At 34.9% G+C, this 22,995-nt stretch overlaps 4 protein-coding genes and 1 long non-coding RNA gene across 5 annotated transcripts; 4 read left to right on the forward strand and 1 right to left on the reverse strand.

The window, feature by feature from the left end:
- Positions 1 to 2,393: 2,393 nt before the first annotated feature.
- On the forward strand, positions 2,394 to 3,598 carry LOC110685638. The gene is made up of 2 exons (XR_002504098.1): positions 2,394 to 2,593; positions 3,222 to 3,598. It is a non-coding gene; the product is annotated as an uncharacterized LOC110685638 (long non-coding RNA).
- A 5,543-nt stretch (positions 3,599 to 9,141) lies between these two features.
- LOC110685693 lies at positions 9,142 to 9,537 on the forward strand. Its single transcript, XM_021862219.1, has one exon. It carries the CDS (start codon positions 9,142 to 9,144, stop codon positions 9,535 to 9,537), a length of 396 nt encoding a protein of 131 aa, XP_021717911.1.
- LOC110685694 (uncharacterized mitochondrial protein AtMg00310-like) lies at positions 9,537 to 9,998 on the forward strand. The gene has a single exon (XM_021862220.1). The coding sequence runs from the start codon at positions 9,537 to 9,539 to the stop codon at positions 9,996 to 9,998; it is 462 nt and encodes a 153-aa protein (XP_021717912.1).
- A 3,696-nt stretch (positions 9,999 to 13,694) lies between these two features.
- Positions 13,695 to 18,177, reverse strand: LOC110686045 (WPP domain-interacting tail-anchored protein 2-like). The gene is made up of 5 exons (XM_021862616.1): positions 18,110 to 18,177; positions 16,208 to 16,760; positions 15,080 to 16,125; positions 14,777 to 14,989; positions 13,695 to 14,365 (listed from the first exon to the last, which is right to left on the reverse strand). The coding sequence occupies exons 2-5, from the start codon at positions 16,740 to 16,742 to the stop codon at positions 13,949 to 13,951; spliced, it is 2,211 nt and encodes a 736-aa protein (XP_021718308.1). The 5' UTR covers positions 16,743 to 16,760; positions 18,110 to 18,177; the 3' UTR covers positions 13,695 to 13,948.
- A 2,393-nt stretch (positions 18,178 to 20,570) lies between these two features.
- LOC110685695 lies at positions 20,571 to 21,124 on the forward strand. Its single transcript, XM_021862222.1, has 2 exons — positions 20,571 to 20,668; positions 20,872 to 21,124. Exons 1-2 carry the CDS (start codon positions 20,571 to 20,573, stop codon positions 21,122 to 21,124), a joined length of 351 nt encoding a protein of 116 aa, XP_021717914.1.
- The last annotated feature ends 1,871 nt before the right edge of the window (positions 21,125 to 22,995 follow it).

The raw sequence follows: 22,995 nt of genomic DNA on the forward strand, positions 1-22,995 counted from the left end.
TGGATTATTCACTCTGTAACATCTCCATCATTCACCCTTTGTTTTTGTTCTTTTATTCCATCTCCTTTTCGTGTTTAATCTACCCCCCCCCCACCCCCCACCCCTCCCTATGTACAGGTTTAACATTTGATTAGAAAGAAAGAAAGAACATATAGTAGTATTTAAGGACAATAAAACATTTGAGAGATGAGATGCATGCTGCCGTAATATACTTAGGGGCCATTTGGTTTGCACAGGGTAAACGGAATGGAATGAACAAAGGGAATGAAAGAGAATAAAATGAAACCCTTTACATGTAGTATGCTATTTGTTTTAAAAAAAATAAAGGGAATCACCACCACTACCACACACCCCCTCTTTCTTCACTTTCCCACTTTTCCAGCCACAACCCAGCCATCCCACCACCAAGCCACCACCTCGCCAGAACTCGCCGCCCCTCATCGCACCTCCCCCACCCTTGCCGCCCCTCCCCTCCCCCGAAAATGTCTTCCATTTATACAAGTATATAGTTAAATGGCCCTTCTATTTAACTTTCCTCTTCAACATGTAATAAACTATAAACTCATACATAAATGGCTTTAGTTTTCATCTATTAGGGACATGTTAGCTGAATTTTATTTAAATATTGGCAACTTTTGATAGTGAAAATATAATTTCTACTAATGAACTCTTAACACTACATTTTTTTCCTAAAATTAATTGTTATACAATATGTAGATGTGACACTTTTTAACAATGAATGCACTAGAGCAGGGTTGTTCATAAGTGGTTAGCCGTTCGGAAAAAACGTTTTGGCTGATGTCTTGGTTCGATGTTTGTGTGAATCATAGCCGTATTTAGGGCTGGCAAACCCTGACCCGACACGAAAACCCGACCCGAACCCGACCTGAAGTTACTGAGAGAGACCCGAACCCGACCTGAACCGAACCCGAATAACTCGAATTCGACCCGATTTGACCCAAATTTCATATTTCGTAATAATATTAAGTTTTACACTATTTTTAATAGTTTCTAAGTATAACCCGAAATCGACCCGAAATCTGACCCGAACCCGACCTGCTGACCCGAATTGCCACCCTTAGCCGTATTGTTTAGACCGGTTAACATAAATCAATAATCAATTTGTATTGTTTTGAGAATTATAAATTTTAAACATGATTATGACTAAAAAAGTATGTAATTAACCAAGTAATACATGTGTTGTACTTAGAGATGGGCACCGGGCCGGGCCGGGCCGGGCCACATTTTGGCACACCCCAGCCCACGCCTGCCATGCCGGGCAGCGGGCCGTCACTTATTATTTTTTTTAAAAAAATTGATATATATATATTTTTGAACAACTTGTAAAATAAGTATATTTAAATAATTTTATTAATTTATGTTTATGTTTTTGTATTATTATATTGTTAATGTGCTTTTTATTATTAATTTATTATAGTTCTTTTACTCTTTATTATTTATGTTATTTTTTTTATTATTATACATATTTATTATTATTTAGCAAAAAGTAACAATGCACATAATTTAAAAATTTACGAGTGCGATAACACAAAAATTAATGAATAACTTATTTAATTTTATTATAAGTCGGTACGATAAATTGATAATACAATAATTTATAATGATAAAATCGTACAATAATTGATGACAAAATCGTGTCGGGCCGTGCTTGCGGCCCGTGCTTGTGGGCCGGCCTACGGGCCAAAAGTCGTGCCGCCTACCCGTGTCGTGCCGTGCCGATTTCCAAAAATATTGTTCACGGCCCACGGTTGGGCCACCGTGTCGTGCCGTGCCTAAGGCAGGCTCATGTCGGGCCGTGTTGCCGCCGTGTCGTGCCTGTGCCACTCGCGTGCCGGCATGGCCCATGCCCACCTCTAGACTTGTACTATTCTGAATAAACACTATTTTACTTCAATAATATTTGGACCGGACATAGTGATTTGTTTGGAGCGAGAGGTTAAAAATACAAACCTCTTATGTATTCGGCCAAGATTAGGCACTACCACCATTAAGTTTGTTCTATGGCGAGCGTTTTGAAACGAATCAATGAACGGATTAGAGGAAGTATATAATTTTTGTACATACAGTATACTTTTTATTTTTAAGTGCTATATTGCCTATATGCATGTTTCCATTATAGACTCATTCTATTTGCTTGGCGTTGCTTGGTGCATGCAAATATCATTTTTGATAGGCTAATACCATATCAATTTCTTTCTAAGTGCGGAAAGTAAAATTATTTCTTTTGCCCAACATCTCAAAATTAGACACGTCCTCAAATTATAAATACCTTTTAGTAGTGCATGTATACGATTTATCTACATATTTATTTTCGAGGTAAACTTTATAGTAGTACTAACTATTTATATCAAATTTAATTCCCACCACTAAACCATTATTCTTTGTTGCGCATATTCTTGGTGCTATAAATAATAGTGACACTTTGAGTGCATATTCTATAGTCTTTTATCAATAGTTCACTCTTCTTTTTCAAATTACAAACTACACAATTTCTGAGCTTCAGCAGCAATGTCATCAGTTTCTTCTTTCAAGATTGGTCTTTTCCTTGCGCTATGGCTCCTCGTAATAGCGGGTTCTCTCTCTGATTCCCTTCCTCGTTATAAAATCCTTAATAATTTCTCTTGTCATCGAGATATAGTATTTACATATATATTATTATTATTTCAATCTACACCTATTTTAACGTGATCACAATGAAAACATTATACTTTAATTCATGATACGATTAAACTTTGTTACAATGGTTTTAACGTATAAATGCATGTAGTAGTAGTAAATATATCTGTACTATAAAATGATACCCACTATTTATTATTTTTAATAAATGCAAAAATGAATAATTTCACTTCTCTAGATGACTAGATCTAGATGATTTTCTTTTCACTAAGCTATTATAAATTATGTCTCTACAACTAGTTATTAATGTATCATAAATTGATCTGTGCGTAAGTCTATTATTACATTACATGGTAAAATGATACGAAGTATAAAATATTATTATAGTAAGATGTACCCTAAAAGTTCCCTCAAAAAAAAAAAAATGTACCCTATAAGTTGATAATAAATTAATATAGAAAACTTCTTAATGCTTGTTGTACAAGAAGTGTTGTATTTCATTGGAAAAGATGATTCAAGTTACGTTATTGAGAGGAATTTTACTCGACTATTTAAATCTGTCTTTTTGTCTCGATCATTTTCAGGTGGATTTTGGAGAGCTGAAAGCTCAAGAAGTTTAATATCACCACGTTGTACGAAACCAACAGACTGTATCCCAAATTGCCCTCATTGCATACATGTTTCATGCCTCAGTACTTGGTGCGTTTGTGGCTGCGGCCCTCCATCAACATAATAAATTTAATAAAATCAGCACAATATTATTGTAACAAGCATTTCCCAAATAATAATGATTCAATTTTTCATATCTTCTTATCTCTTTTTTAAGTTTATGGAATCAAATACTATATATGTAGGTGAACAATTGAATCTTTTATTTGAAACTTTTTACATGTGATGTTTGTTATGTAATATAATTATTAGCCCTCCAAATATCAGTGAAGATTGATACTCGTATTTTGCATTTTTTTACTCCTTTTGTCTCTATTTTTCTTTATAACTAGATTATGTTTCAGAAACAAATTAAAAAAGTTACAACAAAAAAAAAACAAAGCGATGAAGGGATATTTTGTTATGTAGCTATGAAACTATGGTGTAAGTCCGTATAGAAAAGAGCTAAGTTTAGAAGAAAGCGAGAAAAACACGTACTTCTTCTGTCCCCTTATTATCTTCACCTTATGCTTTTTTCCCGGTCTATAAAAAGCTCACTACAAAATGAGTATTTATTGAGGTTTTTTTTTAGCAAAGGCAAAGTATAACCGTCAGTAATTTTAGAATTACCTATGATTTAGATAGCCATCGCAAATTACCGACGACTTTAATTAAAATTAAGTTGCTGGTAATATAGTACCGACTCAAAATATCGAAAAAAAAATAATATACAGCTCTTACTAACAAATTAAGTCATCGGTAATAATTTGATATTTAATAATTGTGTGTTAGTAAAAATTATTAAAAAAATTATACATATGTTCAAAATATATGTTTATAAATATAATAAGGTATTGCATGACTTCACAAGAAATAGATAAAGCATTGGGAATTCACGGTCAAATTTGAGAACTTTGGCTCCAAAAACGAAATAGATTAAGCAATATTTACGGACGGCAGGAGTATGTGCTACAGTAATTACTTTTAGTTTTAGTTCATGAAGGAGCAACATAATTATTACTAGAGACACACTATGGCATTAGGTGCAAGTACTAGAGATTATGTCATTTCAATGAGCAACTACATATAAGTCCAACCCAGGGTGTACCATCTGCTGAAAATAACAATATTCTTTGACTTTTAATAAAAAAAAATTATCAAAATAATTCTCTCCTTAATTTAAGGAATTTGTTAGTTATTTTCCATATTAATAGTTTTCAAAATTATATTTGATATTTTTTAAGGGATATAATTACAATTTCGAAATACAAAGAGAATTTTTAGAGAGAGAATTTTTTTAGCAGAGAGAATTAATGGTAGTGTATTTTAAATTTCAACATGATTCCAAAATTGTAGATTTGTGGATAATACATATGAGAATGACGATTTGATAATAATGATGGTGAATTTGAGGATTTCATAATCAATTGAGAAGGTTTTTTTTTTTTTTTGTATTTAAATTTAATTATAGTTATGATGTTGATGATAATGATAATGCTCTTTAAATTATTAAATTTCATAAATTGTGGTTTCCTAATCAAATGAGATAAATTTTTAAAATTAAATTTCATAATTTATGGATTTCGTAATCAAAGAATATTTTTTTATTATTGTTTTTGTATTATTCTATGAGGTTGAAGATGATGTTTTTCTAATTATGATGAATGTTCTTTTATCACTTATACGATCTATATTCATTTTGTTAATTGTAATGAAATATGCTTTTAAGTCTAATTAATTTGTTCTTTAAATCTAAATTATATATTCTTTACATTACAAACAATGTTATTTAAGGTATAATGTTCTTAGAGTTTCAATACTACGAAATATGTTTTTTTTTTCTATTTCAATAATACGTTCTTCTATGTTCATGTTCTTTGTTTTAACTTTATGTTCTTTTGGGTATTCATTTCTAAGGTGTTTTGTTCTTTTTTGTATTCCTAATGTTCTTTGATTTTGGTTCTTATGTTCTTTGATTTTGGTTCTTATGTTCTTTGAGGTATTGAGTGATGCACATTTTCTGTTATAGCACATGTCATTTTAAAATTAGTTTGTAAAGTCATTTTTAATTATTTGTATGTATATTCATCTTGAATATTATTTATTAATTCTATATTAATTAACATTTAATAATTTGTATTTTTTGATTCAGGATCATGAAGATTGATAACGATTTTTCTTTTGCTATGTCTATCTGTAGCAGATATAAAAGACAAATAAAATGAAATCACTTCCTGCCAAAGAATGGTTTCATTAATTCCCTTTCCACCATGCTATCCTCAACTGACAGTCCGTTGAAAATCCATACTAGTCATCTCTTCATAAACTGTACAACACATGATGAAATCTTCATGAAGGTCAGCCTGCCCATAAGCAATGTCCAAGCATTCAAATTTCAGTTTAAGAATAGAATTTCAAAATCATCCTGTGGCACACATTGATCTTCAGTGCACCTATTGCTTTTCTCATATCATCTAAACTGTAATACTCGCTCAAGTCCCCCACATTACAGTCCTTTCCTAATGACAACTTTGCCTATTTTCCTGTCAACACTTTATGACCTGGATACAATGAAATGCGAAGACTATAATTTCAATGTATCCTCATGAAGCATACTAATCTAATAATCTAATAGTCAGTTACGCACACATAGGGCACATGTTGATCTCCCTACAATTCTATTTGGTCGAGTTTAGAACTCCAATAAACCCCAGTCTCTTACTAGACCCAACCAATAGTTTAGACCTCTCCGGATCCAAGACCAATGGTTTTGTTTTTTTTGGGGTAAGCAGTTTTTACAATTGCAACCCCCTGCCTTCCTCAGATGTCAAAAGTTAATAGCAAACATAAGGAGCAACACTTCGGTAGGATAGGAGCATGGTTAGATATGTCAATTGGAAACTAAAGTTACATGTCTACATATACCATTAAAAGGGTTACAACACATAAGTGGACCTGCATACCCAAAAAAAAACTACACTCCACATCAAGTCTAAAACTGACAACCACTTAAGTTAGTTCCAGAAACAGAGACCAAATATCCCTTATAAGCATTCTTAAACCATAAAAAATGATCAAATACCCCAGATTATCACCATGTTCATTTTCCTAGTGCACAAAAGAGCATAGTTACACTGATACAAAACCATTTAAGACATGCCACTGCTGCCTATGAAATCATTCCCAATGAGCAATCGATTGATTCTTTATAATTTATAGCTTGGCAAATGACAACTATTAAACTAAATGGCTTAGCAACTCTGATCCTGCAATGGCAATGGAAGAAAGCCAACCAACTACAATACATTCTGTCCAACGAGGAATTGACTATCATGAATCAGCAAAATTTAATTCCTAAGACAGTTGACAATTGTGGACAGTGAACCAGTCAAATGAAACAACCTTACCATTTGTGTGTAAGTATTCCGCAACTAAAGAACATTTTCTACCTTCTTCACTTGCACTCCTTTTGAAAGTTATTATCTTGCAAATCTTCAATCACATAACTATGCTTTCTTAGTGAGTTTGAAGCAATGTTAGTTACCGGTATAAATCATGTAAACTATTTTGCATACCATGTCATCGAACTCAGGCCTAGCTATAAGCTTTTTCTGGTAAAACCACAACCATCAATAACCAATTGCTCCACTGGATTTATAAATGTTACATGACATGGTTTGAACACTTCCTTATCACCATTGGTTCATCTTCCATATATTCATCATCTCCATAGTAAGCTCGTTCATTGTTTGAATGAAAGGCAAGATAAGCCAACCGAAATTAGTTAAGTTCTAATATTACTAACCACAACTAACTCCTAAGGTTTGACAATTACATATTACTCCCAAACACACATCAAGTCCATTACAAAAAGAATTAGAATAGATGAAAATTGACAAATTCTTTCCTAATCTAGTTTGCTAAACCGCCTTTGTTGTTCTCCCTTGGTCCCTTTCATTTATCTTCTTCATTGAGCATCCCTAATGATTAAACATTGCTTTCAGCATCAAACTGAATCTGATTTTGCAATTTTGCAAAAGCAATCATATGTATAGGAAAAACATATTGATACATATGTTGCACTTCTTCAAGTGGACATTGTACCTATATTATAGAGGAAAAAAATATATATTCTATCGTTACAAATCTATAATTATATAGTCTTAATATTGATAACAATAATTAAATGAAAAGTAAAAATTCCCTTACATTTGTGAGTTGAAAGGCGTGTATATACATGTCTCGTAAACGAGTCAATCCTTGCTCTAATATCAACTGCTCTAATCTCAACTGAGGAGTTACTCCCATTAAATTTGAACGCCGCCAACTAGGATATGTAGTCCGAAATCCTTGAAAAAATTTGTCACATTTTTCCAAAAAGTCATCGTCAGCCTTCATTTGCTCATGTATTAGGATTGCATTTTTTGAATTACTAATAATTACGAAAATTTCTAGTTTTTGGCCTTGACATCTTGTAATTTTCAGCATCCGCAAATGCATCTTGAGCATCAGGATAGATTAAACATCGACCACTCTCCAAAGCATCATACAACTTAATGATATACTCAATTCTCATTCTATCATTCCAAAAAATCACATTTCTGAAAACCATATTAGCGTCTCTAGCTGTAAATAAACAAAAAGACAAATTAAATCAACTAGACTTAGAATCAAAATCAAGTGTATATAAATGTCATTCAACAGTTATAGCTTTGTTTAACAATTTTAGCTTTGTTTAATTATGAAATTGTTTTAATTCATACAGCTTTTGAGTAATCGGAACCGTGATAATGAGTTCATTATTAGATAATGATCTCCAATACTAGTGCAAATTTAGCATTTTTTATTAGTGAATTCAAATCAACATAAAAACAAATTATATTAAAATTATTTATAAATTAACAAATTACGTGAAAATATATATATATATATATATATATATATATATAGGGTTGGGATCCGGTGAAAACCACCCTTTATGTGAGGACAAATCTCAGCTGATAGATTAGATGAAATCCAACAGCTTAAATTATAACTCAAAGCCTGCCTAACTAACAAATTTTGAAATCCACACCTTATATTGCCCTATGCTTTTGAAAAATTTGGACAACTCACTTGCTTCAAACATCCAATCATGATGTGCTTCTAAAAAAACAAATTAAAAATGAATGAAAAAATAAATCAATCTCATATTATATTGTTGAATCTAAAAGAAAGAAAGATGTACTAATATGTACCTCTTTTTTCATAATGAGTGAAAACAACTTTATTGTCTGCATTAATGTACATGTGCTGATAATCTACTATTGGCCTAAAAGCTTTGTCCTTGAATGTTACAACATTCTTGACAATACTTAACATAAGTTTTTTAAAACTCACACAAGCATACAAACGCGTATTGAAGGTAATGAAGGATTTGTTCGCCAAACTGAAGTCTGTGCGAACGTTCAGTGTTGGAAATAAACAAAGTTGCATCAAATTCTGAAATTGGTTTGCTATCAACTACCTTAACCATTACTATATCCGGGTTGTTAGAACTCTCAAAAGTAAATGGAAAAAGAATAGTAGGAAACCACTCATTGCTCTCCATTCCTCTCAAACAATGATTGAGAGACTCCATTGATTCCCATTCAGTTAATCTTATTTGCTTGTATTGCAGTACATTATCACCACGACTAATGAAAATTCTATCTTCGGCGACTTGTTCTCTGTAATCATCGGGAAAATCCATAACCTAAATAGTGCATACAATTTTATTACTATCTCCAATCAATACATTTCAAATCAAGAAAAAAACAATGATAAATTTATAAAACTTCGACAGGGTGACCCTATTTCTCCGTACTTATTCCTGTTATGTGCAGATGCTTTTCGACTTTGATTACTAAGGCTGCTAATGGTAATCTCATCCATGGGGATAGGATTTGCAGGAGTGCTCCCAGAGTGTCTCATCTGTTTTTAGCCGATGACAGTATTCTTTTTGCCAAAGACAGTACGCTAGAATGCTCGACTATAGCTAACATTATTAGCATATATGAAAGAGCTTCGAGTCAGAATGTCAACTTAAGCAAGACTGAGGTGTTCTTTAGCAAAAAGGTATGCTCTAGTCGAAGGCAGGAAATTATTGATATTTTGGGTGTCCGTGAGGTTGAAAGACATGAGAAGTACCTTAGATTGCCGACTATTATTGGGAGATCGAAAAAAGCAATATTTGTAGGTTTGAAGGAAAGATTATTAAAAAAATTGCAATGATGGAAGGAAAACTTCTATCTACTCCAGGCAAGGAAGTGCTTATTAAGGTTGTGGCTCAAGCAATACCAACGTATATGATGAGTATCTTTAAGCTCCCTGATGGCCTTATAGAAGTGATTCATGCAATGCTAGCTCGATTTTGGTGGGGGTCCACGGATACTGCTAATAAGCTACATTGGCAACGGTGGGAGCTTCTATGCTGGCCTAAAGCTGAAGGTGGAATGGGGTTCCGGGATGTGAAAGTTTTTTATCAAGCCCTCCTTGCTAAGCAGACTTGGCGCTTGCATCATAACCCGGGTACGTTTATTCACTCTGTATTGAAGGCAAAATATTTCAAGAATTGTGATGTGCTTGCGGCTAGTAGGGGTTACAATCCGAGCTACGTTTGGAGGAGTATGTGGGGTGCTAGAGAATTGCTTCTGGAGGGTCTCAAATGGAGAGTGGAAATGGTAGTGAGATAAGTGTATGGAGTGATGCTTGGCTGCCTGGGAAAACATCGACGCTTGTCCCGACCCCGATGGCTAATAGTGATATGGAGTTACGTGTAATTGATTTGATTGATCATGCCTCTAATACTTGGGATACTAATGTCATTTCTAATAACTTCAATGAAGCGGAGATGGCATTGATTCTCACCATCCCTTTATCTCCAAGTAGACCGAAAGATAGAATGTTTTGGTGGCCGTCAAAGGATGGTGCCTATAGCGTCAAATCGGGTTACTGGCTTGGTAAGAAAGCAAACTCAGCACCTCAAGTGGATATGGATGCAGTCTAGAAATTAATATGGTCCCTTATAGGCCCACCGAAGCTAAAGCACTTTCTTTGGAGAGCCTGTAAAGGTTTTCTTGCGGTAGAAGAGCGCCTTGTCTATTGCCATATTGCTTCTGATAAGGTATGTTCAATTTGCAGTGCTATGGAGGAAACGATTATGCATACCTGTTTTGATTGCACAGCAGCTACCAAAATTTGGGACGTGAGTTCGTTCACTCAAAAATTACAGCAGGCCCCTTCGTCCAGTTTTCTGGAACGATTTTTGTGGCTCTCGGAAAATGTCTCACGTGATGACCTTGTGACCATGGCTACTCTGGCTTGGGCTACGTGGTACTGCAGGAACAAGGTGATTTTTTATCAAGGCTCGTTCAATGCAGTGGAGGTAGCTAAGGGTTTTATGAATTTAGTGCGTGAATGCAATGTGTATGCTGGTAAAGTACTTAATAGACCATGTCATGTGGGCTGCCCATCTGCAGGTTCATGGAGCTGCCCAAACCAGGGGTGCGTTAAGGTGAACTGTGACGCACACTTGGGGGTTAAAACCGGGCTGGGAGTAGTTATCAGAGATGAACATGGTGCTGTAATTGCTGCTGCTGTGCGAGTTGAAAATGCGGGATGGGATGTCGATTGTGCTGAAGCCGCTGCTTGTTGCTTTGGTTTGAGAGTGGCTGGACGTTTGGGGTTTGCTCATGTCCAATTGGAAAGTGATGCCATTAACGTGGTGAGGTCTCTCAAGGGCAAAGTTAAAGGATTTTCTCCTGTCTTCCTTCTGTATGATGACATTATTAGTCTTTCTTCCAATTTTAGTTCTTTTGTTTTTTCTAATGTTAAGCGGTCAGGTAATACCCTATCTCATAGTGTGGCAAGGTGGAATGCTAGGGGTTGTGATGAATTTGTATCTCTCGGTCCTTTTCCACAAAGTTTATCAACTTTGGCAGAAATTGATCTTCTTTAATTACTGAAATCCACTGCTTACTTTCAAAAAAAAAAATATGCAACTTCCCAAAAAAAAAATAGTTTAATTTAAAAAAAAAAAAGGAAGTATTTGTCATTTAAAGCTAAGGTAGTAAGGTGTGAACTCGATCCATATCATAATGTTATATTATCTACATTTGGTTGTTTTCCTCAAACTAAGTTTTTTTCTAGTCTTATGAAAGTCTACTCTTTCCTTATTTTTTTTTCCCGGTTTTAAGGCATTCCTCAATTCTAAAAAAAATATTCTCCCTTCGTGTTTAAATAAATGAAACGTTTTTCTTTGATGGTCGTGTTTAAATAAATAAAACTTTTTTTTAGTACATTCTATGTATTTTTTAATAATATCCCCACAAATACCTTAATTTATTCTCTCTCCTTAAACTTATACCCTACCACCTATTATTTTAATAAATTCAACCAATCTTCCTAAAATTTCATGAAAATCAAAACGTTTCATTTATTTAAACACGGAGGGAATATGAAAACTCGAGATACGCCAGACTGCAATACTTAGGCTATGTTTAGTTCATCTTATTTTTATTCAGATTAAAAAAAAATAAGTTCTGAAATATATGTGTAGTTTCTAGTTTATTAAGGAATACATATCTTTAATTTCGTAATGAAAAAATTATAAAAAATTACAAAATAGTAAAATAACATTTATTAGATATCCAACAAGACCATATTTGATATTTTTTCCCAATAGGTTAGCGTAAATGCAATATCAAAATTTAGTCAAATCAGATAATTAGATCAAATTAAAAAAAAAGTTCAGATCAGATTAGATAAGAAAAAAATAAGGTGAACCAAATATAGGCTTAATCTACATCAATTCACAACTAATGAACTAAATAGGAGTTCGTCGAAATTAGGGGCGGATCTACATTGGTGCATAGTGGTGCACGTGACTTAGCATTTAAAAAAAAAACGGAAAACACGTGAAGCGACGAAGCAAACCACTGAGTCACTGACTTTTCTTAGACTCCATTGCATGACTTTGCGATTTTTTCTTGGACTCTATTGAAATACAGAGAGGGTAAAGAAAAGAGAAGGAGAGAGAGAGTGGCACGAAGGAGAGAGAGAGTGGCACGGAGAAGAAAGAGAAAGGGTAGCTGGTATTAGCAGTCGTGATAGTTGATATATTGAGTGGGGTGTGAGATGTCAGGAAGGTGGGGGTAAGGGAAGTTGGTATAAGTGTCGTTTTATATACCATTAGTTTTTTCTTTTGTCCTTTTCACTACTACTAACCAGTTGTATTTTTTACAGTCAAACTAATAGTATTTAAAGTTAAAAAATAAACTTTTTACTATAAGAAAATGAAAAAGAATTTAATTTCTAAAATTCACGAATAATTATATTAATAAATATATAAAATTATAAAACTAAAATTTGGTTACCATATCCGCGATAACCGCATTCCGTTACATAACACCGTAACCATTATAGCGATCGCGATCGAAACCGTGCCCGACACCGCATTTACGTACCATGGTCTTTATCTATCTGGGGTTTTCTTGATTGGTCGTAATTTGGATTTTTGGGTCATTCTTGATTGATGGAAAAAAAATTAGGGTTTCTATCGAATTTTGGTTTTCACCTAAATTGGTAGGAGATTTGAGATGCTATGTTGTTGAAATTAATTGAGATTTTTGATTGAATTTTGGGTACAATTAGGGAGTTAGAGTAGGATTTATAATTTTTCCCAATTGGTGTTTATTTGAGAAATGATGGTTGATCGAACGGAAGATTTGATGAATTTGGACTTAATTTAGGACCTAGGTCTCCCCCGTCACCCGTGATAGGCCTGGGAACGGAGCCGTCATCAGGCGAATCGGAAAACATTGTTGGGTGGGAATCACCTTATTATGTTAGTGAGGCTCTTAGGCAGAGAAATAGGCAACGGTGGCGTTGGATCAATAATTCAGGGTGACTCACAGGCTCAGAAATCCTAGGCAAATCGAAAAATGTTGTTAGGAGGAAATCACCTTATTATGTTAGTGAGGCTTTTAGGCAGAGAAGTAGGCATCGGTGGCGTAGGATCAATAATTCAGTGTGACTCACAGGCTCGAAAATCCTGGATATGCCACTGGTCAAAATGGTGCCCTTTAACGTCCTTTGGTCTTCAAGTGGTGCACTTTACCTTGGCTACGTTCTTGCTCGCCTTTGGGTTTTCGACCCAACACAATGCTCCAGTCGATTTGAGCATAATATATGGAGTTACATTTCTTCTCCTTCAGTCTGCATATTTATGTAGCAAAAGCTTACATATGAAATAAAAAGAAACTTAAATGGGAAAGGCGTATAGTCCAATAATTGAACGATTAGGAGACACAATTAGGTGTCTATACTTTCCCTTCAAAAATGATGTACAACGATAACAAAAATATAGAAAATCAGAATAAAAGGCAATATCCCAAAAGGAAAAATTTTCCATCATAACATATCAATCAAATAATAATTTCAGTGTTTTTACATACCTATCTATAATTTACATCATTACATGTCTATACATTTCTATGGTCTTATAAAATCTAATATACAACATTCAAAGAATTTCCAAACACAATTGATCATCTCTTCTACATGCTCCTACACTCAACAATTACATACAAAATTGTTACAGAACAAACTAACCCAGAGAATAAAAAAGGACTATGCACTTTATCTATTGGAAGTTTAGATGTTGAAGTCTCATAATAATAAAATACATGTCTTGCCAATTGATGTACATAACTACATAAGACAGCACTGAAAAAAAAACTGCGGTAAAGAAGAAAGACTTCTTCGTAATATACTTATTCTTCATCTTGCTGCCATTGTCTTGGAGAATACAATCAGTGGCATCTTCATGGTTAGAAGCAACAGAAGCTGCAGCATCATCATTATATTTGGAGGAGCCTGCAGCTTCTGCGTTGTAACGGTCTTTATAATTGACAGCAACAGAAACCGCAGCATCATCAACACATTTGGAAGAACCAGCAGTTTCTGCTTCATCATGGTTTGTGCAATTGGCAGCAACAGCATCAAATTTGAAAGAACCTGCAGCTTCATCTGTGTTGTTCTCTTCTGATGGCTCATCTAACTGTGGCAGAAAAAAAGAAGGCATGCTGATATACTCATTAAGGACAGCAAGATACAAACACTTTGGAAATTACATGTATTTTGTTTCTCAAACTTATGATCTAGCACTTTAGCCACATCAACCTGAAACTAGGAATACCAAGACATATACTAGCTTCAACAATATACACTCGCCAACTCATTTGTAGTAGCTAGTCTCATAATAATGACCATTTATTCTCATCCAATCCCTATAAAAAAAAGAGCCTATATTGATATAAAAAGCCCACTCTCACCCTCCAAGCTCTGAGGGGGAAGTTGGAAAATCATGACGAATCTCACAAGTAAAATTTCAGATACATCTGAGGTTTCTAACAGTCCAGAAAATACAAAATAAAGAACAGGAGTTAAAATCTGATGTATGATTCCGCACCTGGTTACTGGCAGTGGTAGAAGTTGGAGTCTCCACTACCTCCTCTGTAGTTGAGAGTGTTGTGGTGATACCATTAGCAGTCTTATATATGTTAGACTCCATCTCTTTTCTGTCAACATCGCCTTTGTTGATTTGATTAGCCTTGAGTAAGTTCCTTCTCATCTTGCGCAACTCTTCCAACAATATGGTGTTTTCTCTTGCTAAAGAAGATAGCTGCAAATTTGGATTTTCATTATTCATGTAATGTTTGGAAAATGTCCGCATTGTACTTTTACGACAGAAAAGAGAAATTAATTTGCATACCTGCTTTTGAACCCTCGTTCTTTCAGTTTCCAGCTGCATAACCATGTCAGTAATAAGCTTTGCCCCGTCACTAATTTCCTTTGCCCTGGCTACTTTCATTTTGTTAGCAACTTTCAGACTTTCCACCAATTTTTCATTTTCGGACTTAAGATTGCCTTTTTCTTTGTTTAGTTCTATGTTGGTTTCTGCTAATTCTAGGCACTGCTTTTCTGCATTCTCTGCCTTACTCTCAGCTTTTGAGAACTTCGATTTTAGCTCCTCGATCAATGTTTCCATATCCCAGATTGCTGTGTACAGCATATTTTGCTGCTCTTGACTGGCATCAGCGAAAGTCTTTGAAGTTTGCAGTTTAACTTCCAACTCTCTCACCTTTTTCTCTAGAACAGTTATCTTCTCTTCGTTGCTATCACCAGCTTTAAGGAAAACCACTTCTTCTCTGAGCTCTACATTCTCTTCTGTTAAAGTGGCTAATTTCTCTTCTGCATCATGAGCCCTAGTTTCTGCCATAATAGCGTGTTCTCTTAAAGCTTCAGTAGCGTCTTCCATCTCCGAAAGTTGCTCCTGACTTGCTTCATAAGAGGCATTCACCTCTTGTAACTTTGACTCAGAAGCTTGCAGCTTCTTTTCAAGCTCTTCTATTTTCTGCTCCAACTTATCTTTCTTTTTCAGTTGTTCTAAGCTATTTTCAAGCTTGGATTTCAACTCCTCTTCTCTCTGAACTGAGCAATGCATATTAAACTCGTAGATTTGGAGTCTCGACATCATTTCCTTTGCAATCCCCATAAATACCTGGGAAGAATGTTCTACTTCTAACAGTCTCTCTAAAGCAACTCCTAAAAATGCTTCCATGCCCGAGGCAGCTTCATTTGTTAGTGAGAGTTCCGATTCCAGCTCTTCCTCCCGTTTTTTCAATTCTAGTAATCGTTTCTCAAGATTGAGTTCTGTAGCAAAAGATTTTTCCAACATGCTTAGCACAAGTCTTTGCTGCCCTGCATTCTGCAAATCATAATGTGACCTCTCCAGATCCTCGTGTTCAATCGAATATGCTGCAGATAATAGAGGATCTTGGTAAGTACAGAAATTTATAGTTTGACTCTAGTTTCTGTTTATAAAAATTTACTAACTTACTACTTTTCTCGCGAAAAGATGAGAGTGTTTTGTGAAATTTTGCCAATTGCCTCTTCAACTCTAAAAGTTGCTCCTGTAAATGCTTCCAGGAATTTTCAGAATCCTGCAATTTTCCTTGGAAGATAGTAAATATATCTCTTCTTAGTTTAAATAAACATATCTTCTGATGTGCATCATTGATCTTGGCTTGAAGGACTTCTAAGAAATTCCCCAACTTGGTGACCTCGGAATCTAGATATTCAAAAGAAAGATCAAAGATCAGAGCCTTCTCAATTTCTACTTCCGAGATTTTGCTGTTCTGCATGGACAACTCTCCAAGTCCGATCTCTCCAAGGGAAACAATTGTCATATAAAGATCTAAGTTTACCAGCTTCTCAGAAAAGTATGCTAAATCCAAGTCCAATGAAGTTAGCAACTCCATGAGCATAGTTGGTTCTATCAAACCATTTTCGCTAGTTGAAACTCCGTTGGATAGGGAGTTACAGGAAGATTTAGAATCAGCATCATCTACGCCATTGGATATACAAGCATCCATTCCAATAGGTTATTCTTCCTGTTTCACGAGACACCTACTGAGAAGGGCAGTTTAAAAAAAGCCTAATTGGTAATAACTACGAAGTACAAGTATAAAGTAGTACAAAATTTTTCTCAGTCATATTGCACAAACCAGGAAAAATGATATATTTGTACTAATCTAGATATGACAACAAACAACGTTTTGGATGCCAAGAAGTTTGGGTGGTACTCAAGACCTAGGAATAGGACTGAATCTTGTCAACAGCACTATTTTATGTGGCTTTTCATCGTTTGGGGGATTAGGAAGAGAAGGGACAGTAAACAAGTTCACTAGAATCACTACCTATTCCAACATCAAATAAATATAATAACATGAAGGGTCGACTTTAAATTTTCAATCAAATAGTGGATAATGTAGCATACATGACTCAATATATCGCTACTGCAGAAGATTATGACAATTTCAAGACCATTGAACAATTCATCACGATAAAAATGCTTAATCCACCATTCCACCTTACTACTTCAATCAACTAATAGTAGATAATGTAGCATACATGACTCGATTCGCTATTGTAGAAGATTATGCCAATTTTAATCCACCAGTGAACTAGTCAAAAGATGTTGCCAGATCAACCACTATTACCCTCAAGTCAAATATCTCTAAAAACTTCAAGCTGAATTCAACAAAGATTCCCAATCTCCCAAATCTTAGTCCATTCACAAACTTTACCCATATACTCCCACATTACAAAATTCATCAAACCAATTGACCACTCAATGCACCAAATTCAACACACAGCTATAAAACTTCGCCACGCTCGACTAGTCAACTTCTATGAGTCCATAGTTAAAAGAGAATGTCATCCAAAACACAGTCATAACCGTTATGAACTCGACAACCCTCATTCAAAAGCAGTATCAACTACAAATTCAATAGCTCAATTCTTCAAACTAGTCTCCCAACTAGTAAAATTAACCAATTCTACATCCTTTAGTCAAGTATCATCTCTACTAATTTCAGCTGAATTCATTAATTATGACATGCAACTCTCACAATTCATCTAATTTAACCCACCAAGAATAAAACATTCAAAATTAAATTAAATTTAACTCAATCCTAAGTTCAATATACATAATTCAGCCTACATAACCAATTATACCCCTTAAAATCATACATCTAAAAAAATTAAAACTTCATGCAAAAAAACTTGAGCAAAGAAAAAGTCAACTACCCATCAAAAATCAAGAACAAAAATTGCCAACCCAATTATACACATAAATAGAGCTAAAAAAAGCAATTAAAATACATGTAACACAACATTATAATAAGTATTAACAAGAATTAGTAATCAAAAAACATGAAGAGTGAAAACTAATCCATACCTTAAGAGAGAGAAAATGTTGATAAGCTTTTTTTTTCTTTTTTTTATTTTAAAAAATTAATTTTTGTAGCAAGAATGCTCTGTTTTTTGGTTGTTGTTTTTGTTTTTTTGGTTAAGTTTATCAGTCAGAGTCAATCACGGGGGTGAGTTCTAAAATGCGCCAAGAGTGCGCAGGATAGGATATTTAAGAGAGTTGAAAGTGGACCAGCAATGAAAGCGTTGGAAAAGTGCGCACGTTAGTGTAAAGCGTTGGGTAGTTGAATGATTCAACGAGTGGCGGGTGGGGTTGATCGTGGAGCGTATAAACTTGCTTGTGGACAAAGACAAAACGACCTAAGGTATGTAATTTAATGTTATTTAATTTAAATTTGATTATTTATATGAATTATATCATATGGTTTTAATGTAATTTAATATTGATTATCTATTTATATCATATGGTTTTTGTGGAATGTTGTTAATTTTATTATGGTAAAGGAGTTCACTTTATGTTCTTGAGGAGGGAAACTTGGGGTAGTGGAATTTAGAGTTCAGAGTCTTAAGACATAACTTTTACCTATTTTAATTTTAAGTTATACCTTCCATAATAAGCATTATATAACTTCTAAGAATGTCTAGTGTATTTTTGTGGTCCTATTTGAATTACAAGTAGCTGATTTGTCTAGTTTGTTAACTGATAATTTAATAGCATTAGTTAATTATGTGAATGAGTTAAGTGAATACTCCTTCTATCCCTTAAAGATTGTCCTATTCTCTTTTTGAAGTCATTTTCCTACTAAATGATTCATATCATAAGTATTTATGACAACTAGAAATTTTATAGTCATAAAAATAATTTTAGATCCCATCATTTTTCTTTCTCATCTCAATCAAAAGTTACGTAGTCATAAAGTAAAACATGGCTATGGGACAAACAATTGGAAACACAAGGAGTATATGTTAATTATTACCTACTTTATTAATATAATGAACAATGAGGATGTCATTGGAATAACATTTGGTGGAATCTTGATAAAGTGTAGTGTTTGACAAAGTCTAGGATAAGAATCATAGAATAGACGTATCACCATTGTAACATTACATACACAAACTACACTTTCAAATAGCTCTTCAAACTAACATTTTGGGCTCAAACCTTTCTCACAAATCACAATCCACTCTGAACCAGAACTCCCGCTAGAAATTTGGATTTGTCAAATACCTCTATAAGCTCTAAACTTTTCCCAATCACACACACCACCCGTTTTATAAGTATGTCAATATGTCATGAAGTTTGCAACATGAATTGCTTATGGAAGTACTTATCAGAATGATCGGCATAATTCCTTCTAAGTATTATTATCACAGATAATGTTGTTGGTGAATTGACTTAACGTTGCTTGAGTTATTTTAGTTACATTTGTTCATTCACCTGTTTTAATCACTTCCTTATGACAACTAAAAAAAGGGGTTTATATGACATAAATCGAGCCCTTTTTGATGCAAGTCATGCAACCATGTTAGTATTTACACTGAGAGTAAGATCATTTGATATTAGCCCACTAAACATAACTTGGAGTCTAACAAAGCCCAAGATCTTGACCCTACTATGTTGTACTATAGCTCATATGGCCTATCTAAGCCCAACTGCGCAAAGACGGAAGGACCTAAGTAACCAAATACGGAGCACTTGTTTTTTCGAATTTTTTTTTTTTGAAGTATTTTCCAACTTCATAGACTTCACTTCATTGATTTGTTGTGTTAGGAACATTGTTCATACGATCATACCACATTACCACGTAGTAGCAATATGCAAAAAAAAAAAAAAAAAAAAAAAAGAAATTAATTTTTTTTTGGTGCTCACGAAGGGCTAGGCCCCAAAAAGAAACAAAATTAATAAAATATTACGGAGGGATAAAACGTGACAAGGCCACCCCTACTACATCATTATGTAAAATATGACCTAAAACTGACTTGAATCGACTCAATTCGGTTGTTCTGATTGATTCCTTGGTTTGCAATATGCAAAATTGAATGATAGCATCTTCGATTCGGCCTCAAAGTAATCGAGAGTGACAGTTTTTTTTTTTTTTTTTAAATTTCATTAGATAAGTTTTAAAACCGAGATAATTTTTCTTTAATTAAAAAAAGAGTTTTAGTGTTGGACTTTTGAACTTTTAGAAACCATCTACTTCGCATATTTTGAGTCTCATCATTTTAGAGATTAAATTCAGTATACTACCAACAATGGACATGATCTGTTAAGCCTTATATAATGTATAGCTTATGGGTCAATGTTATAAAGTCCTAATCTCTTTTAGGTTGTATATATATACCTGTTCATACTCTAATACAACTATGGAAAATTAATTGGTGACGTGGTATCGGAGCCTCTATACTCTAAACCCTAAACACAATTCTACACTCTAACGCACTAAATATTTTTTTTCCCTAAATTTCTCTACCATACTGCTTGATCAATAATGGCGAATAATAAAATTGATCCCGCTTCCCCTTTTTATCTTGGTTCTGGTGATCAACCCGACAATTTGATTACTCACGTGATCTTGAAGGTGACGTGGTATCGGAGCCTCTATACTCTAAACCCTAAACACAATTCTACACTCTAACGCACTAAATATTTTTTTCCCCTAAATTTCTCTACCATACTGCTTGATCGATAATGGCGAATAATAAAATTGATCCCGCTTCCCCTTTTATCTTGGTTCTGGTGATCAACCCGGCAATTTGATTACTCAAGTGATCTTGAAGGGTGATAATTAGGTTTGTTGATGGCACCATCTCCAAACCAACTGAGAAGAAGAAGATGTTAGACTGTGAAACCGTGAATTCGATGTTGGTTTTTTGGATTTTGAAAGCTATTGAACCGAAATTAGCAGCCTCTATACCGTATTTTGAGGAAGCAAAGAAACTTTGGGTATACTTGGAGAAGCGTTTCTGTGAAGCTAATGGCCCTCGCTTGCAACAATTACATGTGGTTATCACCGGTTACGTTGTAAGCAATCGACCACCATGAGAATCAAGGACTATTACAATACTCTGATGGGGCTGTTTGATGATCTCAATCGCCTCAAACCTCCCCACAGGTGTGAGTGCGGCCTCTGCACTTGTAACGTGGCTGCCAAGTATAAGTTAGAAAAGGAGGAAGAAAAATTGCATCAATTTTAATTGGTGTTGATGATGATCGCTACGCTATGGTACGAACTAATTTGCTTTCTCAACAACCTCCCACTACTCTCGACCGAGCATTTCAAGCATTTCTTCAAGAAAAAAGATATCGGGGTATTGCTAAGGTCAAGGCTCAAACGGCGAAGGACGAATCTCACGTGTTCGCTCTTCCCCCTGATCGAAAGGCAGCTCAGTCAACGCCTCGTGTGGATAAATTGCGGCTCTTCTGCTCTCATTGCAAACATACTAGTCATGACAACTCTAGTTGTTTTATACTCCATGGCTACCCCCCATGGTGGCTGGAAAAATATGGTAAAAAGGGAGGGTGCCGCGTTTTCTGGTCAGGCTGCCTCGGTGCCTGGTAGCAGACCACCTGCTATTGCCGCTGCTTCTGCCTCGTCTTCTATTGCGGCTGCTGTGGATCACAGCAAGCCCACGGTCAGAGCTCATGCCGTGGGCAGCCCTCTTGGTGTTGCCTCTTCCGTGCCTTCCCCGGACACTCTTCGACTTTGTCTAAGCTCCAACCTAAGCATGTTCGTATTTTTGAATATGGTTAATAATAGGCAACAAGATAAGATGACCGGTGAGTGTTTTTCCTTGTCTTGGATAGTCGACATCGGCACCTCTCATCATGTTACCGGTGACGACTCTTGTTTAATGGATGTGCATTCTATATCTCCATGCCCCGTAGGTCTTCCGGATGGTGCCCATGCTATGACTACAAAGGAGGGTCGAGTGTGTTTGGCGGATGGCATTATTCTTGAAAATGTTTTATTTGTACCAAAATTAAATTGCAACTTAATATCGGTGTCAAAAATGATTGATGATTCACATTGTTTTGTCCGATTCACTGACTCTTTATGTGCTATACAAGACCAACACTCGAGGAGCCTGATTGGAGCCGATGAACAGATAGATGAACTCTACTAATTCCGCCGAATTCCTATAGTATGTGCCGTGACGAATCCAGAGGTTTCTACATTTGAGTTGTGGCATCGTCGTATGGGACATCCGTCAGACAAAATTGTCAAGTTAGTGCCTGCTATTAGTGCTAGTTCTAGTAGTAAATTTTTGAATAAAGCTTGTGAAATTTGTCCTCAAGCTAAACAATCACTGGATAGTTTCCCTGATAGTGATAGTAGAGCTAGTCATATTTTTGAAATGATACATTGTGATTTATGGGATTTGTATAAGACACCTTCTACTTGTGGTGCTCACTATTTTTTTTACTATTGTTGATGACTATTCTAGGTGTTTGAGTTTTTTTGTTGAATGGCAAAACTAAAATTTATTCTTCTTTTTGTTCTTTCTTTGCTATGATAAAATGTCAATTTGATGTCACTGTGAAATGTGTACGGAGTGATAATGGTACGGAATTCAAACCCATGCTACCCTATTTTAATGAACATGGCATTGTTTTTCAAACTTCTTGTGTTGGTACACCTTAAAAAAATGGTCGGGTAGAGCGTAAACACCGATATATTCTAAATGTTATTCGTGCTTTGATGTTCCAAGGTAATTTGTCAATTACTTTTTGGGGAGAATATGTCCTTAGGGCGGTTTATTTGATTAATCGTACTCCATCCTGCTTGCTAGCTAATAAAACCCCATATGAAATTATTTTTGGCAAACAACCTAATTTTAATGAATTACGGGTGTTTGGGTGTCTCTGTTTTGCTCATAATAAAAAAATCTAAGGGTGACAAATTTGCTCCTCGA

This window comes from Chenopodium quinoa, unplaced genomic scaffold (genome assembly GCF_001683475.1).
Source record: "Chenopodium quinoa cultivar QQ74 unplaced genomic scaffold, ASM168347v1, whole genome shotgun sequence".
Classification (NCBI taxonomy): Eukaryota; Viridiplantae; Streptophyta; class Magnoliopsida; order Caryophyllales; family Amaranthaceae; genus Chenopodium; species Chenopodium quinoa.